Source organism: Phoxinus phoxinus (genome assembly GCF_949152265.1).
Source record: "Phoxinus phoxinus genome assembly, chromosome: 7".
NCBI lineage: Eukaryota > Metazoa > Chordata > Actinopteri > Cypriniformes > Leuciscidae > Phoxinus > Phoxinus phoxinus.
Window position 1 is genome coordinate 23,317,510 of NC_136882.1, and position 24,339 is coordinate 23,341,848.

At 38.2% G+C, this 24,339-nt stretch overlaps 1 protein-coding gene across 4 annotated transcripts; it reads right to left on the reverse strand.

The window, feature by feature from the left end:
• Nucleotides 1–8: 8 nt before the first annotated feature.
• slc39a10 (solute carrier family 39 member 10) lies at nucleotides 9–22,655 on the reverse strand. Of its 4 annotated transcripts, XM_079619260.1 has the most exons (11): nucleotides 22,397–22,541; nucleotides 16,037–16,149; nucleotides 8,480–9,583; nucleotides 7,449–7,620; nucleotides 5,981–6,156; nucleotides 5,718–5,891; nucleotides 5,377–5,497; nucleotides 4,659–4,970; nucleotides 4,486–4,566; nucleotides 3,220–3,410; nucleotides 9–2,591 (listed from the first exon to the last, which is right to left on the reverse strand). In XM_079619260.1, exons 2-11 carry the CDS (start codon nucleotides 16,070–16,072, stop codon nucleotides 2,439–2,441), a joined length of 2,520 nt encoding a protein of 839 aa, XP_079475386.1. In that variant the 5' UTR covers nucleotides 16,073–16,149; nucleotides 22,397–22,541; the 3' UTR covers nucleotides 9–2,438. The 4 variants fall into 4 exon arrangements, with proteins under 4 accessions (XP_079475386.1, XP_079475388.1, XP_079475387.1 ...); XM_079619262.1 differs by lacking the exon at nucleotides 16,037–16,149 and having other exon boundaries at nucleotides 10–2,591; nucleotides 22,538–22,655; XM_079619261.1 differs by lacking the exon at nucleotides 16,037–16,149 and having other exon boundaries at nucleotides 10–2,591; nucleotides 22,397–22,564.
• Nucleotides 22,656–24,339: the final 1,684 nt, after the last annotated feature.

Sequence of the window (24,339 nt, forward strand, 5' to 3'; positions counted from 1 at the left end):
CCTTCACTTGACTCTTTAGAGAACTATCCGTGCCTAATGTTTATTTAGATATACCATTAAATATGAGTTCAGTAAAAAAACTAACTATACCATTTAACAAACACCTAAATGAAAGTCTTCCTATCTCTAAAGTCAACGTTTAAAAGATGATCAATAATAATACATTTATAAAGGTTTTTCGTAGATAAATTACAGCTTTTAAAAATATATTTTCATAGAGTGGAGCATTTTAATAAGAGAGATTTTTAATAAGCTGAAACTCAAAGTAGGCTTTGCAAACTTTATTTTCCACTTCTGACAAAGAAATGCACAGACAATCAGCAAGAATGGCAAATGTATTGAAAACGCTTTAACATCCAAGCTGGGCAATCAACCGATTTTTTACAAAAAAAAAAGAAAAAGAAAATGTTCTGCCAAAACTGACAAACTAAAATGCAAGTAAATATCTGGATGGTCCTTTTTAGAAATACAATCTAAAGCATGAAAAAAATTGGTGTGCATCATTTTTACTTATCGAGTTTATTTCTTTGCACCACATAACCAAGGTGTTTCATTTGAACTTTAGAGCTGTGACAACTTCATTTCACAGACACATACACAGGATTTAAACCTAATCTCTGAAGACTGATTAGGTTTGCTCACATGACCCCCAAATTAATTGGCTTTACATTCAAGCTGTAAAAATTAAGTACTTCAGGGAAAGAGGAATATCAACAGTGTTCTCATCTCTTCATTTCGAAACACAACTAGACAGTTTGCTTCATGCATGTTTCCATCCAAACAAGTCCATTTGATGAATGCAATTAATAATGATACACCCACGACAACAAATAAATGGATGTCACATGGTGACAGGATAAGCATGAATCACATAACATGCCCCACCAACTCATGACGATAGAGGATTCAAGCAGCGAACACAGCAAGTGGAATGTGTAGAGGTGACCGTGGCCACAGGCAAATTCAGAAACAGCCCATATTTGGCACAATCCTTAAACAAGAATCACATCAACAGGGGGGCAGATTAGCAGATGCTCTATCAATTTGATTGTAGTCAGGCTTTTATACAGGTTCACATAAGGCCAATAATTGAAATGTGTGCATTAATTTCAATAATGGGAGGGTGTCAACAACGAGTGTTTAAGATTGTCAAAAAAAGAAAAGAAAAGGAATGGTTCTCCCAAAATTTGTATGCAAAGTAAGTTTAGATGGTCAGTGAATAAAAGGTACCGATTTCTCACAAAATATTCAGATTTTTGCGCAAACTATTCAGAGATGCCAAACATGTCCTATAGCTAAAATAAAACGAAGTAACAAAATGGCAGCATGTTTAACAAAAATTAGTCTTCAGTAGCAAATATCCTTTGGGGAACATAATTATTTCATGAACTTCCACTGTAACAAGATCACTATTTACAACACTTGGACTTATATTCAGAAAGTAGTCTAGATCATGATAAAAAAAATGATCAGTGAACAAATAGACTCCCCAAAGAAAAATAATGTATTCCTTGATGTACAGATATGCTGAGCTAATTGTTCTTCATTGAAAATCACAGTGATTTAGCATTAGCTTTAATACTTGACTTGTTCAGTTAATATTTATCTGACCTTCTGAATGCAACCTTTTTCTTCAAAATCTCAAAATTGGCCAAAACATTATTACAATCTTAGCCAATAATGACAGAAAAAACAAACAAACAATTGAAATTCTAAGACTGAGGACACACCCATCACCATGAACAGTAAATATAGTGTAAGAAACAAACAAGTAGTCAATGCTGACAGCAGAGTGTAAACCAGTAAAGAAAGGAGCTTTTTAAAGAGAATCACGTGATCATCGCACACAATACTGACCAGTACTTTTCAATAAATTAAAATACAGAGCTGATGCCAGTTAGGCTCCGTTGCACCATTTTAGAGCCTGACACGGCGATGGTGTGACACACTAGACATACACAGCACAACACGCCAGATCCAAATGAATGGACTGAGTTACATTACATATGAATGAAAGAGCAAAACATGACACTAAATGGGTGACTGATGAATAGTTGCTTCTCTCTAGGACACAGTCCTAAAAAACACTAAAGTATTAAAGGGATAACCCAAATAATGGGGAGTGTTTCTTGTGTGCTGTGCATATGTCTGACTGGACATACGTACTCTCCAAAAAACAAAAACAATGACAGAAGAGAAAGGTCCAGAAGCTACATCTACAAAAGAGCTTGAAAATGACAAGTAACCTTTTTGAGCGGCCTAGAGAGGAGATGAGGAGAGAAGATGAAATGTAAACATGTTTGTTTGTGTGCATGTCCATGTCCACTGTAAGCTACTGATGCGGTCTTCTGAGACATGCTTGCAAGACTGTACCATCACAAAACAAAGCCACTTTAGGGCAAAGCACGAGTGTGAATGTAGCTGAATGACGCCTCCAGCTAGAAGCCAAAATCAATCACAATGTGATCCTCGAAGATGGCGATCAGCAGCATGAGCCCGAATCCCGTGAGCAAGCCCAAGTTCTGCAGGACGAAGTGACCCATCTCACAGCGTTTGTGCTCTTCGCTGTCACCATGGAGCATCTCTGGCAACTGAAGATGAAGAGACATTTATATTGTTAGATAGAAGATAACATTCCAACACAGGTAACTCAGAACAATTACATTTACAGAACAAAAAAAAAGTGAGGTATGCTGCATATCTTAGAAAAATACTGATACCATATTACAAGTTTATATTACACAGGCTACTATAATGTTTATATATGGCTATACTGTATATTAACTAATTGTGAGTTTCTTTTTTATGCATTAAATTGATCAAAAGTGACAGTAAAGACATTGTTGCAAGAATTCTATTTCAAATAAATGTTATTTTAACTTTATTCATCAAAGAATCCTAAAAACTATTTCAACATTGATAATAAATAAATAATAGCAAATCACCATATTATAATGATTTCTGAAGGAGTAATTGATGCTGAAAACTCTTTTCCATCACAGGAATAAATTACATTTTAAAATATATTACATTTTATTTTACTGTAATATTTTACAATATAACTGTTTTTACTGTATTTTTGATTAAATAAATGCAGCCTTAAGTATAAGAACTACTGCTAAAAAGCCCAGTATGAAGTTGACCGCCAAATATTAATTCAGAAATGGTTGTTTGGTTGTGCAACCCAAGCTAAGATCATCTGCATTTTGGTTCTCTTACCATATCCACTAATGCCACATAGAGAAACATGCCAGCAGTGACAGCAAAGATCCAGCTGGTGACGTTGTGCGTGTACTGGCCCACGGCCGTGCCGATCACCATGCCGGCGTAAGCCATCAGGGCAGAAAGGACGTTGTACACAATGGCTTGCTTCACTGACATCCCAGCCTTCAATAAAACAGCAAAGTCACCTGAAAGAAAACACAAATGTGCACTATTACTGTACAATAAACAACAGTACAGTACTGTACGTGTAGTTAATCTGACAATAACTGCTGTGAGAACGGGCTGTCCTTCTTAATCTGTCAGAAAAAAAACGAAAGAGAATTTCTCCTCCTAATTACTGAAAATATATGCGAGGAGCCTTCCCATCCATCAGTCCTCTCTAAACTACACTCTGGACTTTTGGTCTGTCACCTGGCCCAATTAAATCAGTAAAGCACTTCAGGGTGGTAAGAAACCCTTTATTATAGCCGTGTTTCTTAAGCCACAATATGGGGAGTCTAGATTCTCAGAGAAAAAAATTTGTTAAGAGTCCCGTCCTCCACTGGATGGCAAACAGTAAATGTAAACATCAAATACAAAACATAATTAATACATCAAAGGCATAATGTTTGTTACTTCTGTGGTATTGTAATGCCTGGTTCGGTTTAAACAAAAAAGGGGAATTTTAAAAAGAGTGGCCCTCTAGACGGCTTTCTCAAACTTCTCAAAAGCTTTGCAGTCTTTTAAAACCCATATGTGCTGCAGTGTTGGTTAACTTTAGTTCAGTGTTTTTGATTCATTCAAACATGAAAAAGAGAGCACAGAAAAACAGCTGGGGCTCTTTGTGTTCCTGAGTTTGTGTCAATCGAAAATGGATAAAGGACACCTCATTGACGATACAAACTCATTAACGTGTTATGTCTTTTTCTTTTTTTCAGGGTTATGGCCTGTTCACACCAAGGACAATAACTATAAAGTTATAATAATCATTCTAATTGTATTAGAATGGGCACACCACAGCTATAACATTAACAGCACAAAGTAACAATTTTGTTGGAATCCCTTTCAGAAAATGAGAGTCCACTCAACTTTAAGCTTGATCATTTAAAATAGCATAAGACATCATCATAACTGCAGCACAAGCTCATAATAAACAGAATGTTAATGTTTGATGTGGACACTATAATTGTTTTACTGCACACCTAGAGGTCAAATGAAAGAATATGGATCTGCTATTCTGATATTCTGTCTCTTGACACTGCAGCTGGTTAAGCCACTTACCGAGTTCATGGGGCAGTTCGTGACAGAACACAGCTACTGAAGTACTAATGCCACCCGTAATATTAGCACTGAAAGCAGCACCTGTAGGTGACAAACACAGTTCCTCAGACACAGAAACCCTTTTGATTGAAGACAAATTAATCTGCTACTAGTTTCAATGTACACAAACTGACCTATAGCGAGTCCATCACTAAAGTTATGCATGCCATCTCCCATAATGACCATCCATGCTATGCTGGCAATCCCTGCATCTTTCATTTCCTGGTCAGAGTGACAGTGCCCATGGTGGGAGTGACCATGTCCATGTCCATGTCCATGCTTTTTTGACTTGGCCTTTGGCCCACTGTCCTCTTCCGTTTTTACAGCTTCCTTATAGGGGTGTTCTGAAACCGAGATGGCTAGCGGCATCTTGCTGGGTGAATCCAGAGACTGCAACTCCGTCATCTGAGTGTCATTGTGTCCGGCTTCACAAGTCGTACCGTCTCCTGCGTGAAAAAGAAGGGAAGGAGTTACTTTTGTGGTCTGCGCCGACTCATGCAAATGATACGCTCTGAGCTAGAGTGTCTCTCTGGACTGGAGGATGATAACACTGATGCAAAAACAGGTTTTAATCAATCCAAAGGAAAGTATATTTATGCTGTCTGAACTGTTCAGACTCAGACTCAACCTACTCTGATCTCAGCCTGGACTCAGATTTCAATGAGCTGCTCTTCACTCAAATGCAGTTACCTCTGAACATTACTGCACCAAGCTTGGTGTGTTACACAGCTTGAGTTTATTCTTATAAGATCAGTATATAGGAAGAGACTCGAAAGGATCTTCAGGATATCAACACAACTTTAAAAGCCAAAAAAATTGTGTTGGGATTTGATGAAGAAATGAACAACCCACCTTCTGTTAGAGGCTTCAGATGGAGCCACTCAGCATCTGAACGCCTGTTGAGTTTGTGGTCTGACAATTTCCTCCCGATCTCTGCCTGCTCTCCCTTTTTCTTTCTCTGGCAGAGGCCTCCCTGTGGAAAGCATGAACAGAAACGCGTTTATAAGCACTAGGTTCTGAAAAGGTTGTTTTGCAGTGCCCCACTATCTGCAGCAATTGTGGATTTTATTTTAGTCTGCCTCAACTCTGTCATTCTTAAACAACCAGGTGTGACTGGTTTTCTCACCCTTTTTGCAAGATTTCTAACATTTGTTTTTCTGTGTTTAAACTAAAGGTATTGTGGTGTCTCATACCCTTTGGTCGCTGTAGTGTTTGAACATGCCAATGCAATGTTCAATAATGAAGAGGAGGTAGATTCCTGCTAATGCAGTCAGTCCTTTCCAAACTCCATCAAACTTTGTCAGATAATCCTCTACAGGTTCTTCGTCCGTGTGTTCTTCAAAACTGTGATTATGGCCCCCTTGAGACTGCAAAATATAGAGAAACAGTTGAAAATTTTGACTGCTTGGAGCTTTGCAATGGTTAAATCTTTGTTTGACCAAAAAAATGACCTTACATGAGGGAGTAGATGCAGTAAGGCGTCACCACTGAGGGTTCCCACCGCCAGTGCCACCAGGAAGGTCAAGAGAAACTTGAAGCAGGACTGGTTGAGAATGGGCACCAGAATAACTCCCAGCAGAGACAGCAGACTGATAATGGTGATAGACACAAAGCCCCACATCCAGACCCACACTGCAGAAACACAATCAGCAGCAGTGAGTAAGACTGCGATCACTGGACGCATAAGGGCTTTTCACACTGTACTTAACCCCGGGTTATCGTCGTTCTAAACGCTGCTTTTAACACCGGGTGAAGGAGCGTTTCACACTTGTAATTTAGATGCGGGGTTAAAAAGCATTGCACCGCTTTTGCTGCGTTAAATCCACATTGCGGTGCCAAACTTGTACAGTGTAAAACGATGCTGTGTTAAAATGTTACAACTACATGCTAGCAACCAACAACCAATGGCGTGCCTTATATTCACTTGCTTTGGGCAGACACGGAACCACAGCGCAATGTACATAAACAGTCGTTTCTGCATTTATAGGAAAAATGTCAGACGGCGATGGAAAACGTGTCAATTGGAGTGAATTCATTCTTACCTTTATAAGTTCACCCAGAAAAAACGTTGATATTACAGTCAACAATGTGTAATGAGGACGCGCAATGCTAGAGCCTTTATGTAAACAGTGCTGTGCATGTCACGTGCTGGGCTTGTCCAGTCAGTAACACTGACACTGCAAATATGCAAATAAGGACTTTAACCTGGGGTTTAGGAATGTGCAGTGAGAAACGGCAGTTTATGAATACCCAGGATTAACCGTTAACCCCAGGTATAGTATGAGCAGTGAGACACGTGAATAAAGACAACCCAGGAATCCGTTTACACGGGGTTTAGAATGACCAGGGATAACTATGTCAAGTGTGAAAAGCCCTATAGAGTTTCAACTAATGCCGGGTTCAGATTACACAATATTAATGTCTGTTACTACAGTCACTGCGTCAGATTATGCGATTTTGACTCCTAAAGTAGTATTTGCCATAGCTCCACGAACCTTTCCTTCATTGCATAATTCCACCTAGCAGCACCAATACAATATACGCTTTCATTTCACCATGTTTGAAAGCCGTGTACGGTAGAGCTTCGGTGCTCCTATTGGTCAACGGCATGGATGAGATGGAACCCGTCATGGAGGACCGAAAAATAAATAAACATGCTAGTCTGACACACTTTACGAGATGAAATTATTGATATTGTGTAGTCTGAAATCAGCATAAGGTAGGACTTGTCTAATGCAAACATTAGAGAACAGTTTTAATATGATTTAGCATTGGTTCTCAACTGGTTGTTAAACAAAGCTTAGCCATTTACTAAGTCTGTTTACTCTCTATTAGCTAGCAAACTAGCCCGGTATAGAGAGAACTGTAGATGAGTGTATATATTTTGTCGATACAAAATCATACTAGTACAGGATCACTTTTACCTGCAGCTGTTGCTTCTTGTGCCTCAGACTCAACGTGGTGATAATGAAGGATGCAGAAGCGCCGGTCTATCTGGTAGAGCAGTGCTGGACATAAATAGGTGAACTGCACTGGAGATATGAGAGAATCTGAGCTCAGTCCATACTGCTGTAGCAGCTCTGTTAAATTCAGGCACTGATGGAAAGAGAGAGACGGAGATTACTACTTTGCATTCATACATGACTCTTTTTTCAACAAATACAAGGACTAAAAATCACATATATAATATTAGTACCAGTGGTGAACAAAATAACTTTCTCGAAATCCACAAGTTAATAGATGTCTGAACAACTAATTTGTGTTAAGGAAGCACTGTGTATTTAGGCAAGTTTAGAATCAAATCCTAATTATGCGAAATAACCAAATAACTTTTTATTCCCAATGGTGAACAAAGTACACAAATCAAGCATTTGAGTAAATGTACAGACACCCTAATAAAAATATTAGTACTAAATATTAAAGTACTATAGTATTAAATGAACCACATGTATTTATTTTTTATTTTATTTGTCATCCTATAATAAGAAAGATGAAGACATTAAACTGATCTGCAAATAAGAAGAAAAATAATTGTATTACCAAAACCTACTCTTTCAAAACATTATATATGTGAAAATAACAATATACCATATAGTATTTAACAATGACACACAAAAAAGTGTGCTAAAAACAAAATGCAAAAGTAGTGCTTGGACATTAATTTGTATTATTTTAAAGTTAAACGTAAAAAATAAAAAAAAAATCCACAAATCTGTCAGTCCTCACAAAAATAAACTGAATGCATAATAATTGATATGCCCAGCTTAAAGTCGTCCAACTGTAACCATCTTCTGCAACTGTAATTTTTGTTACGAAGTGCTTTTATGACGCTAAAATTGAACTACCGGTACGCTAAAAAACTAATAACCAATCCCTGATCAGACTCTTCAGGGCACATGTGAAGAGCACTACCATTTATTAACAACCATATGGTAAGACAGACGCTGAGATGTACCTCCTCATGTTGGTGAAAAGCACCGTGTGCATGTGATTTGACAGACAGATCTTCTCCTGGGACCTCTCTCCTGCCCCTCTGCGGCTGAATAGGGCTGTGATCCTGGTCATCTCCGATGGTCTCCAGCTCCCCCGCCTGAGTAACAGTGACGCTGGTCTTGTTGCGGCCTTGATGGGCTCTGACTTTAGGTGGTCTCCTGTTTCTTCTGGGTTGTGTGGTGGGTAGCTCAGTGGGTGCAGAAGGCTGGATTCGGGGTGTGAGCTGAGGCGTTGCTGAGGTGTGCTCCACACTGTCTGGACCATGGAGATGAAGGTGGGGGTGCTTGTGGTGATGGTGGTCATGATGATGGTGGCTTTGGTCACTGAGATCATTGTTTTCTTGTGTATGTTCACTACTCTTTTGGTCATGATCATGTTCCAGTTGTTGTTGACTGTGCGTGTGAGAATGTGTGTGGTCATCGTCATGATCTTGAGGACTGTCCGTGACATGTCTGTGGATGTGTTCATGATCACTGTCTTTCTCATGGTTATGTCTCTCAGATCCACTGTGAGTGGTGCTCTCGGCTGTTTTGCTGCACGGTAGCTCCTCGTCAGGGCCGTGTTCTTCATTCTCGTGGTGGTTCTTGTGGGGCTTCTGGTGAGGGTGCGGATGACCGGCCGAATGCGAGTGCCGTCCTTCCTGAACCTCGAGAATATCCAAGTGTGCCACATGATCGTGGCCAAGATCCTCGTGCTCCAGCCCAACCACCCGCACCTCACCCAGTCCTAAACTCAACAGCAAACTCTGGAAGCCTTTAAAATCCAGACGATCCTTCTGGCCGTACCGACAGAACAACTGGTGAATGTAGTAACGTTGCTCGTTCTCTGCAGGTTCGCCATTGCTGCCGTGTACTAACCGGTCCGATAAGCCATCGCAGGACAATTCTGAAATCTGCAGGTCGCTGTGGACATGGTCATGGTCGCCGTCACCGTGGTTGTGCCCGTGGTGATGGTGGGACCCTCCTTCATGGCAGTGACTGCACTGATGGAACAGCAGGGTCAGCACGCAGAGAAAGCAGAATCTGGTATGTGTGTGAACTCTCATTATCTCCTCGCTTAGAAACCTCTGTGAAGAAATAAAAATCCAACAACTCAGTACACCAGAAATACACACAAGTGGTTCTAGTAAAACGCAATAAGCTTTATGCCGAACGTCACAATAACACACACGTTATTGCATACGCTTGTCAGAGAAAGTGTTAACAGCAGTATGAACTGATGGTGAGGTCTATGGACTTTTAAGGTAATCAGCTATCATAATAGTTCTTCTCACAAACATTTGGATATTCAAATAAAATGGCAATGATAAGAATACATTTTTTTTAATTAAATGCACGTTATGGACATCACTTATGCTCATCTTTGGTAGCTTCTTTTTAGTCATCTTGAGTTAAACAGCTCCATATTTAACTTATGTAAAAATGACCTGAACTGGAAGCAATGCGACCTGCTTTACAGAATATGAAAGTTTGTTGCGCATAACCTCCATTAATGCCTTATATGATTTAGGGGATTGTCAAAAGTACCGGTACTTTGCTATCAAGTAGACACTTAAATTTTAAAAACATAACGGTTTCTGGTAGTACTGAGTATCAGGTCAATCTGGTACCTGCTGATAGGTGATGGGAAAAGTATTCTTGAAACATTAAAGGATTAGTTCACTTTTAAAGTGAAAATTCTGTCATCACTATATTTTTTTCCTACTATGGAAGTCAATGGGAACCAAAAACTGTCTGGTTACTGACATTCTTCTAAATATCTTCCTTTGTGTTCAGCAGAGGAAAGAAATTCATACAGGTTTGAAACAACTTAAGGGTGAGTATATGATGACAGAATTTTCACTGTAAAAGTGAACTAATCCTTTTAAAAAAAAATCGGAAAAAATCATAATAAATCATTATTCACGGTATTTTGAAGTGCCCATGATAACAATATTGTGTATTGTGTATCGTATTACCGTAAGACTTTCGTTCATTGTCAGAACATAAATTAATACAAGACTAGCCTAAATTAAATCCGTTCATCCTGTAAAGCGATCTAGTCTTTTCAGAAAATTTGGACCAAACCGCTCAATTCATATGGATTAGTTTTTCGATCTCTTTATGAACTTTGTGTTGGTGTAAAAGTGGTAGTTGCGTAGCGTTCAACGGAGGGACAAAAAGCGCTAATTTTTTTTATAAAAAGATCTTAATTTGTGTTCTGAAGATGAACGAAGGTCTTACGGGTTTGGAACGACACAAGGGTGAGTAATGACAATTTTTACTACAATTTAAAATTGTAGTAAAACAATTAAATTTTTTACTACTGCTTTACTACAATTTAATTTTATATGTAACCTAACCTTACAAGTGTAAGTGCAATAGAACAGAAATTGACAACCCGGTACCATTGTACCGTGACATATCTGATTATTTAAAAAAAAATTCTAAATGGCTTTTCATCTTGAGAGCCTTATTATATGGAAAAGGATGGAGGGGGGGGCATCTAGATCTATCCCCTTTTCCAGGGGGCTGATAGATTCCCAGCTGGAAAAGCACTGAAGAGCTTTAATGGTCCCCCTACAGCAACTACTGTGAGCCTTGGAGGGGAAAGTGTGATCAATCTGCTATTAAACAAAACAGAGTCAAGAGATCTCAGCACGAGAAAGAGTCTTTTCTTAAATCTGCATACAAGAGCCACAAATAAGAAACATGTTTGTGAAATGGATCTGGGTGCAAGTATTTCCAAAAACTTTATTCCAAATGTATTGCCATTTAGTCTCTAATAGTTTTAGTTCACTAGCAAATCTCACAAACAAATCTCTCCAAATGTATCTAAGCAGAATACATTTTACATGCATAGGAATGCTCTAATAATAAGAATTTGGTTATAGTAAGATTATGAAAGCATCACGTAAACATTAACCTGATTGCTATAACCAGATTACGCCAATATTCCATTTTCTAGAAACCGGAAAAAGATCTTATGTTAATATGCTAAATAATATGCAAAAACAACAACATGCAACAACTAATTTCTTTCATTTCATTATCATGGGTTATTATTAATGTTAAAGAAATATGACACCTGTGAATTGTGTTTACAGAGAAAAATCTGTATACCTAACACTAAAAGACATTTATATGCAGCAGGGTGTTTAACCGTAAGACAATCATTTATCAAACTTAATTTCCTTATCGGAAGGAATCATAAGTCTGCCAAAAATAGTAAATGCAAGGTTGAAAGTACATAAAGATCACCGTAATAGTTGGCTACAGTGCATTAAAAGTTACACTGAAAAAACATTTTGCTTTTTCATATCTAAAAAAAAAGATTTGCTGTAACAGATGTGTTAAGCTTTTTTAGCTTGCACTTAACTTATTGAAATAAAAATAAATCGCCTAATTCTAATAAACTCAAGGGAAGAAAACCTAGTCTAAAAAGTATCTGTGCATAGAATACAAAAGAGCCACATTTTATTAAATGGTTGTTTAAGCCAAAATATCCTGTGAGCAGTACTTACGACAGCCTGCGCTCCAGCCTGTTAATGCGTAAGAACTCGTATCAAAGCGTGAAGATGGTCAAAACATAGTATAGTTATGATCCTTCCCCTCAACAACAGTGTTTATAACCATGAGAGTGGAGTGACCTCTGAACCCTTCAGGAGATAGGATAGGCCAGGAGCACAGCCTGTATGAAGATAATCCTGCCTCATTGTGCTGGCTCAATACACTCTTTGTTGGTTATATGACATCCCAAAAATGTCTGATACATTTTTTTTGGGAAAAAATCCTTAAAATCAGCAGTCATGTGCTGCAGAGATATCATAAGACAAATACTAGTGGACTTGAATTTATTCAGCTGGAAAACACTTGTGATCAAGTGAAGTGAAAAGACATGTGAAATACAGAGGGGCTCTTCAACTGTTACATATGGTAAAAGGTTAACAAAAAACTAACTATTGATTATATTTTGGTATTATACATTGGGTATGGAAAATGAATAGGCTTGGACTTGCTGGTAACCCAATGCACAGGTCAATGGCGACACCAGAATAAAAAATATTCATGATTCGCAAGCTGAAAATACAGAATTATACTAAATGAATATGCTTGCACTCTTTCACTGACTAGATACATTTAAAATAATGTAGGCCACTTTTTACTGGTAATATAAGACGTTTGGCATTATCAGGACCCACAAATATTCCCCCATTGCATTATTATACATTATATTCAACATATAGTAGTTTAATGTAGTACTGAGTCTGACACTAAAACGCAGTAAACTGGACTTTTCACACTTTTCATTTTGAAAAGTATAGAACTATACACAATATATATATTGCAATGTCCACAATACATATTGTTGCATTTTTGTATCACGATATATTGTGACAATATGTTGTTACACCCCTACACCTGTTCTTGTCAGCAAGGCCACTTTCTGGACAGAGCCAGAGCCATGCTTTCTACTGTTTTCAGTTTGAATGGTAACGGAAGGATAAACCGAACACTCATGTTTCAACTAAGACATGAATGAGACGAGCAGCAGTGTGTCATTTACTGAGGTGTGTTTATATAGTATCCTCACACACATAGGCTGGGATCAGAACAGTCTCAGGAACTTTAAGCCTCAAGCAGACGCACATAAGCACAACCAGAGTACTGAAGCCGTCTGCTGAACAGATAGAGATATAGATGATTGTTGACTTTCTCATAAGTGAGATTCATGTTACTACTACGTCTATATTGATCTTAGCCAAAAGCCTTCCAGTGAGCAGCCAAAATACAGATGATTCTACCACATAATATTTACTTGTATTTATTTAACTAGTCTCTCTAATATCCCATTATGTTATTACAGGTCCACTTTTGGCTATAAAACCCTGAGCCGAAAACAAAACTGATTACAGTATTAATGCTGTCATTCCAAACAGTGCATCATGAGAAATGTGTAGGGTTTATTATAAAAATTAAATTATTGTGATACATTTTTGTCAGGAAACTTGACTATTTGATCGTATTTGTTACTGACTGATCACTTGCCTCATAATGTTTGAACGTTATTAGTTAGGCTAGTAGTTTTTGCTGTGGTATTGAAGCTTTTAAATAATAAATAAATAATACAATTAAAATAAAGTTACATTTGTGAGTGAGGTAAAAATTGAGAGGAGTAAAAACATAATTAAAGGCTTGTAAATGCATCTCATTACAAGTTTGGAACAATATTTGTCCCGTGTTCTTTTTCCAAATAAATGCATGTCAATCTCACAGCGCTTGCAGAGATGGAGTAGCATTAACTGTGATCGAGCCGCTCTGAACAGTGCTAGGCTTCAACATGACCCAAATCCAAACTATGACATGGCAAAAGTACAAAAGAAAACATTGGGTGAACTCCAAATGACATGGGCTTATGAATTCGAATTATGTAAACATCTTCAACAAAACTTAAAATAAATAAATAAATCTTACTACAGCTATGATGGTAAGTTGTACCAAACATCACCCTTTGTAGAATCCATTCCTGTAATAAGCTGTAGGGCTAGCCCAAGTCCTGTTATGATACATTAAACTGAGCCTCTGAGCAATGGGGGAAGAGAGAAAGAGAGAGCCCTTAAGATGCATCATATGACTCTCACAAGGCTTCTGCCTAGACCGAGCATCTCTCGCAAGTCACGCATGAGTCCACCGCTGGTGAATTCCTGTTTACAATCTAGCTTACAGTAAGAGGTTGAGTAGGGTTACAGTGGGACTTGTCTGGATCAAATAAAGCAGCTTTTACAGCACAGGCGATCAACTTTGTGGCGATCTGGCCATGGCGGCCAATAATCCTCTCCAATTCATGCCTGTGCCAGACCATTTTGTGATCAGTGTGAATTTTAGCAGGCCACAGAACAATTCTATAAGCTGCAGCTTAGCCAAGCAATGTGGGATCACATCTCTCCAACCAATAACTCCAGATATATGATCGGTCCTTGGTGTATCTACGCATTCAATCGGTCATATTTCAACTGCAATACAAAAAAATGCATGTCAGGAGAAGCCTCGAGGCTTGAGAGATGAGCAGATGCCACACAACAGATGGGAACTACACATGTTTTGCCAGCACAAAGAATTCTGGGAAATGACAGCAATACATAGCTGCAGTGCACAAGGAACAGTTTGAGTCCCGTGGATGTAGACTATCTAACAAAGACATCTAAAAGGTCTTTATAGAAGAAAATAGAAGACAGTCCAATAAGATGGTCCAGCTGGCCTGTTTGTGTGTCTAGGTGGAGTCAAGAATTAAAGCTTCGAAAAGCATGACCTCTTGATTCCAAACACACACACACCTTTAAAATAAACAAACTCTCCAGAAGGTCCAGAACAGCATGTCATTCGGTTCATGTGGAGGAACTGCATCCTGATGCATGGTAGAAGTAGCAACATGGTTAAAGTTTATTGAGGCTAAATGCAAGATTACCTAGTGAAACTGTGGACAAACAGAAAGGTTTTCCACCCAAAACATAAGTACTTAAACTGTAAACTGTTAAAAGTCCATAAACATACTTGTTTTGATCATAAACTGGTTTACATCTCATAAAAGCAAGCAGAACTGCTCCGATCACATGAAGACCAAATAAAATACATTACACCATCAGCTGAGTGACCTGGATTAACCTAGAAATATTTATAGAGTGGTTTAGGCTAACTCTAACCAAGTCAGATACAATCAATCCAACATATCACAAGCTAAACCGGTGGCAACCTTCGAAACCACCAAGTCCAAAAGAAGTTCGCGTTGCTGTTCCCTTGCTGAACTGCTGATCTTCACACTACTAGGATCTGCTTTCGACAGTCTATCCAGAGTAAAAACGTGGCATACAGATTAGTTTAGGATCTGCAGGTGCATCCGACAGCTTACCTCTTTCTGTCTCAACAGGGTGGAGGAACAAGTCATACGTCGTCAGACTCGGGCAGGGAATGCTCTACAGCAATATGGAACGAGATCTGATGTTTTGAACTCTTCAAGTGTGCTGATTTAGTGCAGAGGGGAGGGTGTACTGGACGTGTGTGTTTGTAAGGGTTGGTAGGTGGGTGTGGAGGAATGGGTGGAGGGAGAGATTTGCGCTAATCAGCCCTGAAGTAGACATCAAATGCGGGGGAAAAAAGCAGTTTGAGGCAATTTGTACTAGAGGTCGACCGATGTAATCGCCAAGGCCGGTATATCGGCTGATATTTGGCATTTTTTTAAATATTGCATCGGCTGATGAGTTTTTCTGATTGGCCGATGTGTTGGAAGTGGGACTTTTTTTGACGCCGCTGCGAAGAGAATGCCATCTTCATTAGTTATGGTTTCTGTTTAACAGTTTTGTCTAATACGTCACTAAATAGAAAAGTTAAAGAAAGGAAACTATGCGAAAAGTATTATAGCATTTGCTTTTATATTATTAGTAAAAGAAAGGCACACACTATCTATTATATTTTCTCATTTACTGTCAGCATATACGCATTTAAACAAATCTTTGAATAACTAATAAAGATTTAATTTCACAAACCTCGAATCCAGCAGTGAGATCTTCTGAAGTGCACATTTGTAGCCTGCATGAACGTGTTACTCTGTAACGGTCGGTCCGTGTGAATTGAAGGCAGACAGGAGAGTTCAGCTTCACTGGGAGACGCACAATCGACAAACTTTAAACCCTTGATTTCACATTATGCTGCGCTATATTTAGTTGCCCAATATGTCATATTCATGTCATTTTATCTGCTGTATGTAAAATATGTTACCTTGTCTTTATTTTAAATAATATGATTCAGTGCGCACAAACAGCTTTATATCGGCCACCCTACTCTCTAAGATATCGGCATCAGCCATAACATTAAAAAAAAAAAAAAAAATCAGTCGACCACTAATTTGTACAGTACGAGCATCCATATATCCAAGTAGAGCCCTGCATTTCAGCCCGAGCCCGACGGGCCCCGACTTATTTACGCCCCTAGGGCCGGGCTTCGGGCCAATTTTCACGTCATAGTTCACACGCGGGCCGGGCCTCGGGCCTGTTTTAGGCTTATCCTTCTTTTTATAGCCTATTTCAGACATGTATTAAAATTAAATATGAGAAGTTGACGATGGAAAAACAAACATAGAAAGACGTTTTAAACCTATCACACTGACATATGACTGACACATGACAGTCTGCTCGCGCACACACACACACGCACGCACACAGGTTTCCCGGCGGCACGACCCAAGATTCGCGCGACCGGCTCGCTGTTTTTAGTGTCCCCGCCAGCAGCAGAAGTATAGCGAGCGTGACTTCAGCGCAGCTGGAATAGTTCAAGAAAAAAGTACGACTGGATTAAAACCTTCCACTGTGGATGGATGCTGTGATTTTTCTTCACGATGCTCTGTAAGAAACTGTTCTTAGCCATGTTAGGGGGCTGTCTTGTTGGTTTTCGTTTGAAAACGACTTTATTTTCATCAGTCTGTTGGAAACTATTGGAAATAAGAATGGCCATGTTCTGTAGCGAAGACTTGATTTTTGAGGTAAGATAATCTGCATGTTTGTTTTTAATTTAATGCCATTTATTTGATTTGTTTAGATTGTAGGCTATAGCTCATTTCGTTTGCGAGCGCTGTTGCGACTGTGAGCAGCAGTTTGCCTCAGCTTTTAAAAAATGACAATAAACGTTTAAACTATAACTGTCTATGTGTGATATGTTTAAGGTGTTTTATGGATTTTATTGTAGCCAAGTAAAGTGTTGATTTGAGAGGCTAAATGGATCAAACATGTTTAACTCGCTGTCGGCTGCTTGGTCGTCAATAAAAACAAACAAAAAGAAACCGAACATTTGTCTAAATTAACTTAATAAAGAAATGAAAAGAAACATAACAAAACGGACCTATTTTAATGGCTGCAAATAGTTTGCCCTAGGCCAGGCTACAGCTGTGTATTAAAAAAAAAAAAAAACGGGCTCGGGCTGATAATTATGATGAGCTGTCGGACACGGGCCGGGCTAGGGCCTGAGCGTCTTGGGCCAGGGCCGGGCTAGGGCCTAGATTTGAGGCCCATGCAGGGCTCTATATCCAAGGAAATCTCACCACTTATGAGATCTTTCTAGTTACATGTTTGTTAACCTATTGTTAACCAAATATACCAACAAAGAAACGCCCATCAAACCAATTCTCGTGCATAGCAAGTCAATCTAAACTCCATATTTCAACAGAGGGACTAAATACATGCCATTTGTTCTCATTGCTTTCGGTTTACAGAGTCAAACTTTGTGTGATTCAGCACAACAACTTCTGTAAATTGGTTTCAAAGGTCAGCTGTAGAGCTTAAATATCAGAAGGAAGAATCCTGCACCATAAGTAATGGTCCAGCGTTTTTTCACAGACAATGCAGAAGAGAATACATTGATGCGTGTAGTTTTTCCTCTGTGAGACTTCAGTCTGTGATGTCCAAGACACCAGAGGGCTATTATCCAGACAAGAGAGGTGATTATCAAAGAGAAGGTTAGATACTAGTAATCAGAGGGATTTTTAACGCTTGTCAGGTCGATTGAGGAGTCAACAGGGGAGACGTATTAGAGAGAAACCACTGAGAAACATACCGGTAGGAACGATCCTTTATTATAGGAATGCACCAATACAGAAACTTTGACTGATACGATAATAACCAAAACAAATTCACCCAAATAAGATATCATTCTATATTTTGGAAGACACAATAAAATCAATACTTTTTACGAAAAAGTCCAGATCTCGAAGTGCTTCAAATGACACAAAACAATGTACACTGGCACTCTTCTTTCGGTTTTAAAATGGGTGCATCCCACTAGAACCGCAACAAACTATTATTTTGATTAGGGATGCACCGATACCGATACCAGTATCGGGTATAGGGCCGATACTGAGCTCATGTACAGGCTAATATACGTTATTATCATAAAATACCCAAGGCGGCTTGAAGAACTCAGATAAACCATATATTGTCGTAGTCGTGTGTTTTAGTCATTTATAATAAAAGCGCTTTTTAATCTTCTGTTTATTCAGCTACTGCGATACTATGACGGCCATAGGGATTTCCTGGAATGATGTGCGTTATTGTACTTCTGCGGAGCATATCTGGAGTCTGTGTGAGAGCGACCTCTGGCTTTCAGAGGGAGCATAATTTACTACTGATCACAGACCAGTGACTGACAAGCTGTGCATAAAATAATCGCAGTGGTATTATTCCGATTAATCGTGCAGCCCAACTTTGATCGATTATTCAGCTTTTGCAATTAGTTAAAATATTGATGTTGACCCATTCTAACTAATAAACAAACAAGGAAATCACAGCTTTAGAAAAGAGAAACAACCCTCTCAAATATTACAATTTTTATATTTTGACTGCAGTACCCATTTCAACGCCTAGCGGTCAATATTACATACTGCACTTTTGAAATTGGCTATTCATATTTAACCTTGTTATTTGATTCCAATATAGAATTAATTTGGTTCAATTGTTTTTTTCCCCCCAGTTGTTTAACTTTCCACACTGGTTCGGCTGGCACAAACTGGTTCGGCTTCGTTTGCCCTCCAAAGTACCGCGTCTTATTTCTTCTATTGAATTGCATCCGGGAAGGCTGCATTACAGTATTGCACTACAGCGCCCCACTGCTCAAACCTCGTTATTGCAGGCCCTTAAAATAGGTCATATGAGACCAAAAGACTAGCCTATTCTAAAACAAAAAATTGTCAACTTTTTTTAATTGTCGATGTTGTCGATAATGTCCACTAATCGTTTCAGCCCTACATTCTATTTTTCTAGAAATAGAAATTCCCATGATCATATGGCTACAATTGATCAGCTTAAATATGTATCTGCAAAAACTGATTTAGCCGCCAGTACTTTTTCCATCTCTAGTTGACTGCAATGAGAATCCATAAAACATTCAAATACCTTTTTGTGAGCCCAATGCAATGTTAATGATCACAAGTCATCACACCAAATTCGTAAAGCTATGCTTAAGAACAGCTTATTCCTTAAGAAAAGGACATCACATGGAGAATTAAGCATCTTGTTAAGATATGTGTCTTGTTAAGCACCTAGTTAAATGGTAACATCTTGGCACAATATGCATATGGATGCAAATACAGATGTTCAAGACTTAAGATATGAGCAAACTCTGAATCATGGAAATCTCTGAAAGTCCCTTTATCAGAATTAACATGATGACTAATGTGACATATGACGATGCCACACTTTGCTCCAAAATTTAGGAAGGAAGTAAAAGTCGAGACTTAAGGCTTTGCATGTGCATTTTAGTACTACATAACCTAAATATAGAGATTTTACATTGAATACACATGGTAACTGAATGTTCAAGACTGGTTATATAAAGTATAAACCCTAAATACTTGACCTGATTATTTTGGTCTTGAACATGGGAATAATTACTAAAACCAGTCACCTGGAACATACCATAGGCTTTTTAAGCACAAATTATATATAGGCCTAATATATATATATATATATATATATATGTAAAAAATACTCCACTAAACCTCCATTAAAACACGGTAACTTAATAAAATGTAGATTTTCAGGCACCTCCCAAGACCCCTTAAATCTTAAGACCATATCCCTAACAAGACCCCATCCACTGAGTTCATGTTCATTTAATCTCTTAAATTCTTAACAGCTCTGTACAGGAACCTGTAGCTGATCATGTGAACAATCTTATGGGCTGTTATTACCAAATGTGAAGTCTTATTTGATTAAGACTGGGCAAGTCACGTGATAAAATGCCAACCTGTATTTGACTAATTCTTGTTTAATGCTGGTCTGTAAAACGACTTTGAGACCGTTCATAGTAAAATAATACATGCAATATGTTCAACTTTCAGAAAGAATCAACCAGTTGACAATTTCTCAACTTCTATATAGTGTTAGCAGCATGTATTACTATTATCTAATGGCACACTTGGGTTGTACCAAAACGTATCAGTGGTAGAAATATCCATTGAAAAAGCTATCCATTGGCATTCCCATTCACCTCAACACATTGAAAGGCAATCACCCGAACCTAAATTCCACTAATGACTCTACAGCTGCAAGTAAACGCAGTCGCGACACGACAACATTAATTGGCACCTGAAGAACGCACACAGTCTCAAACCCCTAAGCTCATCTGAAATTCCTCACCTTGAAAGTATACAAATGTCGACAGCAGCAGTCAACAAAATGAGCAGTCAAGTCGGACAACACCTACTTCTCACACTGGACCAACAACTTACGTAAGCCAAGGCAAATATCACACTTACATCTACTGTTGTCAACGAAGTGGAGGATGTATTTGAAATACTGCTCCTTATGAAGGTGCATGTTATGAATAAGTAATCCAACATCTGTTATTACATTTCACCAACATCTGTCTTTCCATCCATTTTTACAGACATATTTAACAGATATTTTTGAATGGCCATCGATAGAGAAAGAAAATCAAAAAAACGTCCATCAAAAGTTGCAATACTACTAAATCGCAACCATCTATTTCTATTAAGGAGTCTGGTTTACTACTTCACCTCAAACAATAGGCTACATTGTATTTATTGTATCCTCAGAGTCTCCAGTCTGAATGACCACTCAGCTAGGTATAAAAAAAAAATAAACAGGATTTGTAAATGTCAATCAATTGAGGTAAATACAAAGTGGCTTTAAGAAATTAACACATTTTACGGTGTAATTTGGGATTAAAGATTTTAGATTTCCCATTCCACATTTTGAACTGGGTTTAACATCTGCCTCTTAGAAGCAGAGGCACTGTAGATCCACAAACGGCAGTTGTTGTGGTTAGGCACGGTTAAACAGAGGAAGGTTCCTGCAGGTGTGCAATGGCAGAACAGGAAAAAAGCATCACCATTTCACTGCACCAGTGCAACCATTTGTCCAGTCATTATGTAACATTTCCGGCATTAAACGTAAAGAGTAGCATCTTGATTGTGCTTGTCCTAGATCAAACTATATTAAAATGACTGCTTATGTCTATTGGAGTAACACCCTTCTAAAACCATAGTGCAAAACAAACAGTGCTTGACTTGATTTATGTAGGTGAAAATATAAATAATGTCTACTTATCAGAAGAAAAAAAATAAGTTTTAAGCTGGTCTTCAAGCCTCGCCAGACTGGTTTTTGAAGGGATTTGGACACTTTTCAGCTGGTGAGGTTAGACTGGGATCTGCCAAATGTTACTCAAAATTCATTTGGAAACGAACATGTTGCACTGTCTGGGCCCAGAAAATGTGCAAAGAGACTGGAATTAAACAATCTGTATTATAACACCACATTCAAAACACAACCCAAGTTTAATTGGCCATTTTAATTTGACCTTGTCAACTGTAATTAAATGATAAATTAAGCACATGTGCACAGAGACCTCAAAAAATTTTTTTTTTAATTCTGCAGTCTAAGGAAAACCAGCAAAACAGGAAAATGTGGTTTTATAAATAAACCAGCACGAGGCAATCTTTAGGACTAACTTACAACACCCTTAACTTCTTCACTTGACTGATCCTAAAGCCCAAACATACCATTAAACCCCACACTTCCTCATCACGGCGCAATAAATCTTAATCAATGCCGTGAAAAATTTGTATCTTATTAACAGGATTCGCAATAAACACGTGTATCTAAAGCAGGGAAATGCATTTAGTGGAACAGCAAGTATAAAAAGCGCAATCGGCGGAAATATGGTCAATCTAAATAGCAGCTGCTAACACAGCTAGCGCCGAAAGCTATACAATCAATAATAAGTCAAAACATTTTCACGGTTTTATCGTAATACCCTGCTCTCATTGACCCATCTGAAGCTGCTCGGGTCCATGTTGTGGGAGTGTATGAAAACAAAGCGGGTTTTATATAGTTTACCTCACTCGAGTGCCGTGTGCATCTCCTCTCCGCTCGGTACTAAAACACTCACGCTGCGCACAGCACAAAACTCAGACCCCACTGCGGAAATGCCATTCTCAAAGACAATTACGTGCTTACTTGTTACGTTCTTACACCCACCTCCACATTTCGAGGAATGCGTAACGCACTTTACGTAACGTGGAACGCGCTCTATGACGTGTGCTTCCGCCACCAGACAGTCTGAGGCCAGTCTGAGCTCGTGGCGGAAGCGGGCGTCACAAAAGTCGGTTATTTCAAAGACTTTAGGACTTTGGTAATATTGCAAAAAATAATTGAGACAAAGCCGCGGTATATTCTCACATTGCGAAAATCTTTCGTCATGTAATTATGTCTGTCTGAGTTACATCCATGAGATTGAGATCTAATATAGTCGAGCTTGGGCAAAGTCCACTCCAATCAATGCTGTTTTCCATTGAAATGCGATATTAGCTTGTTTTTAGGCTGATCCTGTAAAAAATCGACTTTAAAATTTTTTATATAAATGTAGCCTAATTATGTTCCTCACACAATGAAAGCTATTGTCTGGCTTTCACGAGATTAAAAAAATAAAATAAATGCAAATAAATGTTGTTTTGAATTTTAATTCATCAAAGAAAGATTCCTGAAAATGGTTTCACTGTTTCCACAAAAATATTAAGCAGAACAACTTTCAACATTGGCAAAAGTAAGAAATGTTTTCCATTCCACCAAAGCAAAATGATTTCTGAAGGATCATGTGACACTGAAGACTGGAGTAATTCCTTTTCTGCCACCTAAAGGTGTGCGATGGTGATTGGTGATTAATTAAATGTATTAAAAAAGAATATTTTAGATTGTGATAATATTTTGCAATATTAGCCTACTGTTTAAAGACTAAACATTTCAATGGTATGTAGGCCTATGCAATTATATGTATAATTTGCATTATTTATAGAGATCAATATTATAGGGATGAATTTGATATATTTTCAGCTTGAACAAGCATGTTGCCATAAATAAAAATTTAATTAAAGTACATAAAAAAAGTAATTATGATACTAACAGGCTTTGTTGATTATTTTAGAACTTATGATAACAGATGCTTTTACACAGCCTCAGATCAAACCCTCAGTAAACTCATAAAGCAAATTATCATTTCCCATTAATGCACTACTATGAAGTGTTGGAGTTGTGGTGCATCAACAGAAATCAGCCCTAGAGGTGCAGTTTTCACATGCTGAAATATCATTAACAAGAAGTGCTGAGCCTGAAGATATTCTGAGAATATTAGATTCTAAAATGTTGCATTGTTCTTAAAACTTATGGATTGTCTATCTATCTATCTATCTATCTTATCTATCTATCTATCTATCTATCTATCTATCTATCTATCTATCTATCTATCTATCTATCGTTCTATCTATCTATCTATCTATCTATCTATCTATCTATCTATCTATCTATCTATCTATCTATCTATCTATCTAATATAGTTGTCTGTCTGTCTGTCTGTCTGTCTGTCTGTCTGTCTGTCTATCTATCCAATTCACATTTATAGGCCTAGCGCTTTTCACAATACATATTATTTCAAAGCATCTTTACAGAAAATGTATGTGTCTACATTACAATTTAGAGTGATCTGTTATCAGAAGTTATTTCAGAAATGTACTTATACAAATCACACAGTTAGCTAACAATGTATTAATTTAAGGCAGAAACAATTAACTTAAGGCAACATGTTAACTAATGTTTACGATAGAAAAATTGTAGCATCGGTGCATGTTGATGAGTTTGCGTCATCTGAAGTCTCCGCAGGAGTTGGCGCTGTCTCTTCACAGGTGTTGGGTCATCTGAAATCTTTATAAGAGGCTGGATCCAAACTGGAGCTGACCTACTCTCTAGTTACCTCAGGATGGGCATCCCGAGATAAAACAGGAAAGCAA